This window comes from Mus caroli, chromosome 2, assembly GCF_900094665.2.
Source record: "Mus caroli chromosome 2, CAROLI_EIJ_v1.1, whole genome shotgun sequence".
Classification (NCBI taxonomy): Eukaryota; Metazoa; Chordata; class Mammalia; order Rodentia; family Muridae; genus Mus; species Mus caroli.
In genome coordinates this window covers 99,311,409-99,322,829 of record NC_034571.1, presented here as the reverse complement: position 1 = coordinate 99,322,829, position 11,421 = coordinate 99,311,409, and the positions used below count along the sequence as shown (strand labels likewise).

The following is an 11,421-nucleotide window of genomic DNA, read 5'->3' as shown; positions in this document are numbered from 1 at the left end:
TTGCAAACAGTTGTTTCCTTGATAAGTGGTAAAAGCTATGCTTGTCTGTGGACATAAAAATAGATTTAGAATGAAGTTAAGAATTACACTTGTTTAGTTGAGTTGCTATTGCAGATTCCTCACTTGCAATACCTGGCTAGGTGTCCAGTACCAGGGTGATTGATCTCTTGTTAGTGGGCCTCAAGCCTTTTAGAGAGCTGATGGTTACCACCAAAAAGTGTGCCACTATTGAACCCTTAGGGCTATTTTGCCATCCTGGTGATCATTATGATTCAAAGCATCGTAGCTTGATAGGATTATTGGTTGCTTCACATCCTTAGAGTTTGCATTCTAACCTGTACTATGAAGCCTAGTCCTCAGGGCAGGTGCTTTCAAATCATATCCAGTATGGATCCTCTGGGACCTGTATTGAAAAGTACATGCTGTCTTCAGCAATAGGGAGTTTTCTTTGACTTTTGGAAGGCAACCAAAAGCCCCAACAATAGCCTGTAATGTTTAAGGAATCTCTTAGACTCCCTTGACCAAGAATTCAAAAAGGTGTTTCTTATGCCTAGAATTGGAATTTTTGTTTCATAGTCTGTCTGTTTCTCTTGGGAAGAGCATTGTCAGCCAGGTGGGATTGGAAAATCTTATTTTAACTATAAATGTACATGTATGCCTATAGAATTGTATGTACTATATTAATTTTAAGTAAGGAATAATACTGATTTCCTTATGACTTTGTCATACATCTCTATTGTTTTTTACCCTCCTCCATCCCTCTTCTGTATTAACAAACCTCTCCCCTTCCTAATTAAATCCCCACACCCCAGCTTCTCCCTTTTCCCTTTCAAAGCACTTGGACTCTACTATTCTTTTCTCAATTGCCTCCACTCCATGATTCCTTTTTATTTTCCCAGTTTCTGTGGTTACAGAGCTCCTAAAGAAATGGGTAATATAGGATTTTGATTACTAGATCATGGAATCTTTTCTAAAAGGAACCCCAAATCTAGGCTACAGAGCAAATCTTAACAAATGGAAAAGAACTGGATTAATTTTATATATTTTACCAGACCATAGTAGAAAAAACTAGAAATCATTGAAGAAAAAACAAAACAAAACAAAACAAACAAAGCAAAAAGAACAGAAACTACATATACTTTTAAAGAACAAATAATAAAGTCTTAAGTGAACTTAGTCATTGAAGAAACCAGAGGCCAATTGAATCAATCTTAGAATTAAATGAAAACAAACTGTTACATGAATGAAATGTGGCTTGAATTTGAAAGGCCTCACATAGGTTTACACCCACTGGTCTGCTATGGTGGCACTGTTGGGGAAGGGGATAGCAGGTCTAGGAGATGGAGTAAACATAGAAGTGCATCATGTGGAATGGGTTTTTGCGAGTTTATGCCCTTGTCCCCCTCTAATGTGCTTTCTCAGCTTCCTATTTATGGTTGGAGATGTGATCTCTTAGAAAGTGGAGGTACTAAAGTCATTCACTGATGTTCTGTTAGAACCTATTTCATCTTCCATACCCATTAATTACCAGTTAATATTTGTTTTATGAAATTTAGAGATGCAGTAGTGCTGCATATACATTTACAACTGTATATTATTAATAAATGTTCTTTGTATTAATGTGGCCTTTAAAGTTTTTGTTTTAATTTTTATGTGAATGGGTGTTTTGCCTCTATGTATGTCTGGTTGTCACATGCATTGCTGGTGCCAACAAGGCAGAAGAGGGCTTTAGAGTTCTCTTGCACTGGAGTTGCAGGTTTTGAGCTGCTATGTGGTTGCTGTGAGCTGAACCTGGACCCTCTGGAAAAGCAGCCAGTGCTCTTAACTGCTGAGCCATCTCCACAGCAACAATGTGGCTATCATCGTCTCACTAATTTGGGTTTGAACTCTACTTTGTCACATAATAGGACAACTTACCAGCATGCTTTCAGGTTCCACTCATTGAATATGTTGATTCCAACTTTTTACTCTGTAGTTCTTTACCAGTGAAGTATGTTTCTTAGCAGAACTGATACTTGGATCTTGTTCTTTTAGTACAGTTAGATATATGCATTTCCAATTATTAGAGACAGGCTTTATAATTCTTACAATTTTTTGGATTTTCTGGTTAGTTGAATTATTTGCTTTTTTATCTTGTGTGCATGTGTGTGTTCCATCTTTCATCTTGGTATTTGAGTTTTGCTAGTTCTGCTATGTGAGTCTGTGAGTCATTTCTCACTCAAACTACCACAATGTGCTTTTTCATTTTTATTGTCTTTTTCTTTTGGTATTGAACATTTTTTATTCTTTCCTACTCTTTTGTTCATTTTTCTCTCCTGAAATTTATAATTTATTCTTCCCTGTGATCTCATTAGACTCTCTTCCTTCCTCCCACATAGATTGTCTTTCTTAAAGTTCCATCAGTACTGGTGGCTTAGTAATCATAAACTGCCTTCATTTGTGCTTATCTTGAAATTCCCTGGTCAACTTTTTGAAATAGCTTTGTTGGATGGAAAATTCTTGGTTGTTATTTATTTTCAAGACTTGCAATATAGCAGTTCATGCTTTCTTGACATTTTAGGGTTGCTGGTGAGAGATATTATATTATTTGATATGTTTGCTTTCCACTGCATTTTTAAGGTTTTTTTTTTTAACCATGTATTTCCAGCATTTCCATTTGGTTGATTTCAGAGTCTACATTTTCTTCCTAATGTTTTTCTTTTTTTTATTTAACTTTCTCTTCACTATTGCTGATCTTTTCTCAGCTTGTTCCTTTCTCTGCTTTTTCATCTGCCCATTTGAATCCTCTAAGGGATCTTTGACTCTTTTTGAAAGTGGGATTCTGAAATCCTTTTCTGATACTTGAGCCTTCTCATGTCTTTCATTTCTTATGATGAGGAAATGGGAGCTTGTAGAAGTTTATTACTGTTTTCTCACTGTGTGTTTTCTATATTTTTGGAAAGATTATGCACTCCAGTTTTTGTTTTGTTTTATTTCTGTTTTATGTGAATCTTCTTGGTGCATTGATCTGGGTTTATGTTCCAACTAGGATTTAGGACAAAAGCTGACTATAGTAACCAAGAATTATTTGATGTTAATCTATAGTAACAGATACTGGGTACTTCAGTTATATCCCTGCTAAGGTTCAGACAGACACTGCAGGTGGCATGGGGAAAGCATAGTTTATAATAGGTCGTTAGATTTGAGGCTATTAAGAAGTGAAATGAGATGGGAAAGAGGAAAGGAGGGCAAATACAAATTAAGAAGAGAAGTGTGACTTACAGACCAGGTGCACACACTGCACAGTCACAAGTGCTCGTTAGTCAAGACCGAGCTAAAACCAAATGACTGAACAACTGAAGTACAAAGTTAAATAGAAAATCTAGATCTGCCAGTATTTCTTCTAGACACACACACACACACACACACAGATACACACAAATGGTTTCCTCAAGTCTCAAGAATGGAAACTAGGCAGCTTAGTGTGTATTCACTCCTCAGTTGATCTTCAGAGTCACACTCAGGTTTCTGTAGTGCTTCCTCAGTCTGGGGCTCATGCCTGCTGGCTGAAGCCTTATCTCTCATGCTGACGAGCAGAGTTGTCTGTGCCTGAGCTCTAATAGCTTTCAGAGAGGCTCCTGTGCATGTGTGCTTACGTTCACTGCTGAATGTTCCCTTCCAGACTCAATCCTAGCTGTTTCTCTTCCAAATGCTACACAGCCCTTGCCTGAGAAAACACCTCTGCCTATGCTGCTGGGTATGTCATACTTCATGTGCTTCATGGTGTTATGGTAGAGATGTTGTCTTCCATGTCTTCCTCAGTTCCGTTCACCCCAGGGTAGTTGTGAAGGAAGATTCTCTACATTGGGCTGCCATAAGCACTTCCACCAGTGTCTGTGGCCAGTACCATCCTACCTGTCTATCTGCTCAGGTGTGCACAGTTGTCACTCACCTGCCACTCAGCCTTTCTCTGCATACCAGTTTTTTACAGCTCTCTGTCAGGAGGAAGGATAGTCCTTTCTTGTCAGCTACCACTTTCCCCATACCCAATATGAACCCACTGGGTGTGGCTATATGCCCATGGCTGCTCCCCTTGTAGGTTTCTTCTTGAGAGAATTTTGCTGATCTCTTGTTTGTTTTGATTTTCAAGGCAGGGTTACTCCATGTACCTTTGGCTATTGTGGAGCTCACTCTGTAGACCAGGCTGTCCTGGAATTTAGAGATGCACCTGCCTCTGCCTCCCAAGTGCTAGGATTAAAGACATGAACCACCAGCACCTTGCAAATTTTGTTAATTTCCTCCTGCTTGTGCCTGTGTTTCCTCCACACTTCTTATTTGACTTCATAATCCCTCTATGTGTTTATAATGGTCTTTGACTTTCTCCTGTTAAGGATAGACTATCCTTTCCGACCCTGACTTTTATGTGTGTACGCTTGTGGAGACCTGAGTTGATGTCAGGTCTCTCTGGTTGTTACCATTGTTGTTTACCTCGCTGAGAACTTAATTTGAGGTCTCATCCTTGCTATGCAAACATCTGTCCCTGAGCATCCAGACCAACAGCAGATGTTCTGCTTCCATTGTTTCTGCTTTAATTTTTGAGACAGTGTCTCTTACAGAACTGGAGCTCACTGACTGGCTGGCTGGTCAGTGAACATCATTAATATGCAGTCTCTGCCCGCCAGGACAGGGTTACAGAGGCCTGCTGCCATTGCTAGGTTTTCAGATGGATGTTGGGAATCTTCACTTAGATTCTCATGCTTGTGTAGCATTACTGAGCCATCTTCTCAGCCCTTCTTATCCTTACTTATACTTCAAGAGATCTCCCAAAGGCAAAACCATCATCTTACATGGGGATTCCATTCTTTCATTTATTCATTATCCCAATTTTACCCAGGGGTTTGCTGAAATACTGTATTATCTACAGTGACTTCCTACTTCACTCTGCATGAAGTCTTACTTCTTTTACTATTTTGTTTTCTTGAAGACAGGATCCAAAGAAGGAAACCGTTTATCCATTTCACTGCTTATCTTGTGTCTATTTTAGCATGTGAGCTCAGGAAGAGTATTTTTTGCTTTATTGGCTTGTGGTGTGTGTTCAATAAAATTAATTAGTGAGTAAATAAATGCTGACTTAAATTGCAATCATCAATACTACAATAAGTAATCACTTCTTTTTATTATCAATGCTTTATCAATGCGTAAATTTGTTTACTTCTATTTAAAAGTGTATGCTTCCAGTTTTACAAATAAGAATCATGTTTGGTTACTTTGCATTTTTTTGGCCACCACAGTAAGTTTTTGTTCAGTAATTATCCTACCCAGTGATCTTTGGCCAGCACATGTCTTTGTTGTTTTCATAAGTCTAAGCATTAATTTGCAATTCCCTGTTTGAAAATAAACAAAAACATTGATCTTTCTATATTTCCTAGAACAAAATGCAGTTTGACTATTGTAATTTAAGAGTAAAGAAGTAGAAGTAGGGGGCTGGAGAGATGGCTCAGTGGGTAAGAGCACCCGATTGCTCTTCCGAAGGTCCAGAGTTCAAATCCCAGCAACCACATGGTGGCTCACAACCATCCGTAACGAGATCTGGCGCCCTCTTCTGGAGTGTCTGAAGACAGCTACAGTGTACTTACATATAATAAATAAATAAATCTTTAAAAAAAAAAAAAAAGTANAAGTAATCCAAAAGGAGTCTCACCAATTACCAGAGATGCCCTTAATAGAAGTTGTTACCAAGCCTTACCCGGCTAGTCCTAATCTACTATGAAAAGTGCCAAGGATGTGAATACAGGCTGAGTAATGTGTAAGTGCTTCACTCAGGCCCAAGAATGTGTCACTGAAGTTTAGAATATGTAGAGTCCTTCCCATCTCACTAACGAGTTAGATGTTCTGTCATGGTGGACTTGCCCTCTCCGTACTTGTCAGCACACACACACCCTCCAGATTGCTAGCCTGCAGTGACTTCTGGATTTCACTTCAGAAGTGTAGGACTGTGGTACTAGTCTCCAGCAATTCACAGCAGCATATCAGATTCTTGTTAAAGTTAGTAGTGTAGCCACAACAGTTCTGGTAGCTATGTGAATGTGTTAATGTGCAGCAAACTTTTTCAGTAAGGCTATGTAATTACAAAGCACAATGATAGACACACACAAACCAGAGGAAAACAAAAACCAAAAAGCTCCCAGAAAAGCTAAAAGCAATGATAAATTTTCTGATTCTCAAATAAATAATATCATAGTAATAATGATATCTATATTATATTCAAGTTCATAAAATACTAATTGCCAATACTATGTAGATTATTTTGAAAGCAAAATAAAATCACAATTAGTCCAGTTCTAGTGAATGAGCTGAGTCTCTGTGTAATTGGATTCTTGCAGTCTGTTATACAGACACTCAGAAACAAGACTTGTTAACAGTGGCTGACATCTCATGTAGCTGTCTGTGGTGGAGATACTTCCGCTGCCTTGGTTGCATTCTGACACTCTATAGAGATGCCAGTGGCATTGGAGTGAGTTGCTTTCTTCCTCTCTTTTCCCCCTTGCCTTCCATCAGATTTCATTTTTTATCACAGTAAAGACTTACTTCTATTTTTCTTTCTATTCTAAAACTTCTTTCTATTCCACAGATGGTAAAGTTGAAGGAAGTTTATGAAAGGGGCAATAAAAGTTGTCATGTATAAAATTAAAGCAACATGTTCTTAGCACATGAAATAAATGAGCTGCTTTTTCATGATAGGTTAATATAAAAATACAATTTAATTTTTATGACAATGATATTTTTATAGATAAACACTGTTACAGTAACAACATTTAGTATTCATTTCCAGGGGAAATTGCTAGTCTCAAAAGATTTCAGTATTTCAGAAATCTGACTATATGCTAATACTATGTATCTTGAATAGAAAAATTTGCAAAAAAAAACCATTTTATCCTATAAGAATACATTTGTTTTGTTTTTCTTTTATTGAAAGATTGAGGTCTTTTTGATCAGTAATGAAAACTTTGTGTCTACCTTATCAGTAGCTATACTATCATATCTGATTTTAACATCTAAATAAGTTAATAATTACAGCAAGAAAAGTTTCTAGTTTTATTTGTACATTTTAATGAATTGTTTGAGTTCTGTATGTAAACTGTCACAGCATGAAATCAATTTTCTGCCTTGATTCATCCAAAATCTGAGACTTCTGTCACACTAATATTATAATTAAAAACATTAATAGTGACGGCAACTTAAAAAGCATACCTTGCTTTTTGGTAATTTGGCGTATTTCTGTGAGTGCATGGGACTTCAAGAACCTTCAATCCACTAATAAATTTATTAACTCAAACTTAAAAGAAGTGAAAAGTCTCTCTTTCTTTCTCTCTCCCCATGGTCAGTCTGCTAAAATAGATTATTCATGCTTATTTGATTCAGGTAGGCTTTTGCAAGCTTCCCTACCAGGCCTGGGAATGTGGTACATTGAGGCCTTTTCAGAGGCTTCTGACATAGACCAAGCTTTTATTGCATGGTGTTTTATTATAGCCAAATCCTAGTCTCCACCCAGTTTGTAGGCACTCAGCTTATTCTTTTGAATCAGGAAAGGTTATCACCTACCTTAATCCATGCTACTGCATGGATTAAGGACACCAGTGTGCCCCAGGATTCTCAAAGAGGATCCTGGAAACTTCTGGTTTCTTCTTTTTTGCTGTCTTTACTAAATTCTATTGGGCCTTAGGGGGATTTGCATCTGAAATGGGCAACCTGGTGTTTTTCTCAATGAAGACATCAGATCAAAGTTCAGTTAGTCAAGGCCTTTCTGAAACATTAAGAGGGCTTGGACTTACACAATAAAAAGATGAGCTCTCACAGAGATTGCAGTAAAAACATTCTGAACTATAATCCGGATAAAGAATCAATTATAGGCCAAAGAACAGACCTTGTTTAAATTGCTTTAGACTAATAACTTTACATCTAAAAAGCTTTATACCGTATTTTTAAGGAACATTTTAATATCATATAATTTATTTGTCAATACTTTTCATAATAAATGGAGAATTTGTGCCTTAGGAATCATAATTCTGCAATACTATTATTGCATTGAAAAGATTAGATTGAAGCCAACTAATAGACGTCTTTCATTAATGAAAATAAATAGTACCTTATGGAGAGATGCACATTCATTTTATTTAGAAAATAAATGTCACACCCACCGACTCATTCTAGGAAAAAGTGCTTCTCTTAGACTTCAGGGTGTTTTATTTCATGTGACTGTATAATTTGATGTTTATAGGCATTTAATTTAGGAATATGAATCACTGAAATCTTAAATGCAAATAGCAAGTGTCAAGCAAACTTATGTTTAACTAAATTAAAAAATTGTCACTCTGTAAGATAAGAGCCTACTGTGAGTTCTCATGTTTCTGCAGAGATATTAGTTGTGTTGAACATCCCCAAGTTTGCCAGTTTCTTAGTACTCAGCAATGGTAAAGATCAAATCAGAGCTTTTTCCAGAAGCTGTTTCCAGGCTAATTTGGTAATAGTTTAACTTCATGTAGAAGGGTATGGGCTCAGGGGATGCATTCATTAAAATCAGCCTAGATTCCATTCCGAACAATAGTTAATACACTTTTTACTAATATATGTAAAGAAATTCAGTGTCAGTAGTTATTCGTTTCCTAAGAGAAAAATGGTTTCTTGGAGAGAATGTTAATAAAGACAGTCAACCTGTGAAGCAACAGTCACACCAACTTTCCAGTTCTCACATAGTGTCCATCCATCCTCGATCATGCATGTGCCTTGATGCTGCCGGGACTCCGGGACACTGTATAGTCAGCTTCATTTAGATTTATAAGAACTGCTGTATATGTGTATATATCCTGTGGGCATTTAGATTTAATATGATGCTCAGTTAAACATATTTAAATATTTTATTTTTTTTGGAGCTTGCAACCAATGAATTGGCTTACCTTCATTTAGTTCTTATCATCTCCTTATTTGATTTGTCATTAAAAATTGAGCTGCTATCAGTGAATTAAGAATTATGTATATTAAATATCAAACACAGAAGAATGTATGTACAGAATAGGTTTAAAATGAAAGAGGTATATGAATTATAAAATTAGGAATCATTAACAGAAAAAAAATTGAGAGTAGAAAGTCTAATTCTTAACTGTGCTTTGTTTAGCTAATAAAGACTATTGTATGGATATTTAAGTTTAGGAAACATATTTATGTCAGCTTTTCATCATTAGCACTAATGTACATGGATATGCCATTACTTTGCTTGATGTAGGACAAAGAAATTATAATGTAAAATAATGTTACTTTAACAACCTGCACGCAATGTCTGCAGGTTGGACCGGTCTCGTCTTCACGATTTGGTCACTATTATGATGTATCAAAAAGGATTCCTCAGGAGCTACTACAGAGTTCAAAGTGGCATGGATTCTTCCTTCCAGAACACATCTCTCCAGATCTTAAAGGAGAATCCTGGTAAGTCCGTGTTGTGTAACAACAAGTTCTGATTTCAGATATCAGTAGATTGCATTTTTACCTAAGTTTTGAAGAATGTATATACAAAGGTATAGCCCAATAATGCTAGTTTTCTACAAGTATATAACAAATTATACAAGTATTTTGGTAAACTACCTATTGCCGTGGTTTATTGTATGATAGACCTGGATACCAAGATAGTTTCAATTCCATGTGATTTCACTTTCCAGGAAATGTGAAACAATTCTAAATCAGGACTTCAAGCCATAACACAAATAAATATCATAAAATTTTTTGACAGAAATTTCAGGGAAATGTGTAAAGCACTGCTGCTTGCTAATACCTTTTAGTGAATGATCTTTCAAAGGGTAAACAAGTCTGTGTTCTTACTGTGTTAATAAGACATTGTACTTTTAGTGAAACTATAAATAAAAATCTGTAATTTTAGGTAAAAAAGATGATTTGGAGTTAGAATTATACGTTAAAGAGTTCTTTAGTATTAAGACAACCTAACATCTTTATAGTGCCAAAAAACGTATTAAAGCAGAATTCTGAAAGTTACAGACTTGATGTTAAGTAATGTGTAAGATATTAAGAAAACTTACTTTCAGTTCTTACCACACTGAGCTACTGAATGCAGTAGTAAGCAGTAAGCTACATCCTGTGTCTTCTTAAACACTTTCAAGTCATTTTCAAAGTAAATTACTAAGAGAGTTTATAGATAGAAATTTATGAAATTAAATGACTTAAATGCATTCAGTCTCTGTTCTAGAAACAATACCTAAGAATTTAGTCAACACTGTTCCCTTAAATCATTTTCAGAATTTCTTCACTTTGTGAATGAGTTCCCTAGTCTATGGTTAGAGACATAAAGTGGCACATTGGTCTGTTGTAGTTCTAGTGGCCATGCTACAGATTGGCTGCTGTGTGTCGGGCAAACTACTACATGTTGTGCACTTATTACCTCCTGTTATTTTGTATTAGCAAATACTTGTGCTTTCCAGAAGATACTGACATACATAGATCTAGCAGGGTAAACTGAGTATGGAATCAGGAGAAACACGTAGTATCTCTTTCCTTTCTGCTTCATTCCTTTTGAAGACTTCAGTGTTTGTTATTTTCATGATTTTGTTGCAGACACAAAAGAGTACAAATGAACAAATGAAAATATTGTTCTGATTCTGGCTTCATCCTTCTATGCTCTTGGGATCCTCCCGTGAGTTCAGTGAAGCCAGTACCCTTGTGCTAAAATTGGGAGCTAAGGACTACCACATATTTACCCATATTATTTTGTTATTGTTAATTTTAAATCATTATGTTGGAGTTCTGAACTCTGCCAGTTAAACTAAACACACACACGTACACACAAGCATGTGCACAAAAGTGGTAATACCTACATTCAAACGTATTTCCTCTGAATCACAATTGTGTGTTGGCTGTAATTATATACTGTTTTGTTCATAGAATGCTCAGCTATCTAAATGTGATATATGAGCTGGGGCCATAGTCCAGTGGTAGAGTGTTTGCTTAGCATAAATTTAATCCCTATCATTTCAAAATAAAATAAAGCATATATTAAGAATAGTATAATTTAACAAAAAAAATACTTTTATAATTTGAAACAGGTTTGTTTCAAAGAATAAAGATTTTTATAACAGAAAATATGAGGTTTTTATTCATTCTTTCAGGTAAAGGAAGGAAGTCAACTTTACTTAAATGCTCCTCTCAGGAGGGGGACTGTTCATATATTTAACCGTAGCCTATTTACTAAATTCTACCAAGAGCCCTCTGTTTTAGTCAGGGTTTCTATTCCTGCACAAACATCATGACCAAAAAGCAAGTTGGGGAGGAAAGGGTTTATTCGGCTTACACTTCCATACTGCTGTTCATCACCAAAGGAAGTCAGGACTGGAACTCAAGCAGGTCAGAAAGCAGGAGCTGATGCAGAGGCCATGGAGGGAT

General features: G+C 36.3%; 1 protein-coding gene across 4 annotated transcripts in view; it reads left to right on the top strand.

Moving 5' to 3' along the window:
* Positions 1-11,421, top strand: part of Elp4 (elongator acetyltransferase complex subunit 4) — a 202,605-nt gene that overhangs the window by 49,148 nt on the left and 142,036 nt on the right. For all 4 annotated transcript variants that reach the window (XM_021154303.2, XM_029471296.1, XM_029471291.1 and 1 more), the window contains exon 5: positions 9,320-9,459. In XM_021154303.2, the coding sequence (XP_021009962.2) occupies positions 9,320-9,459 (140 nt within the window). The remainder of the gene's footprint in view (positions 1-9,319; positions 9,460-11,421) is intronic.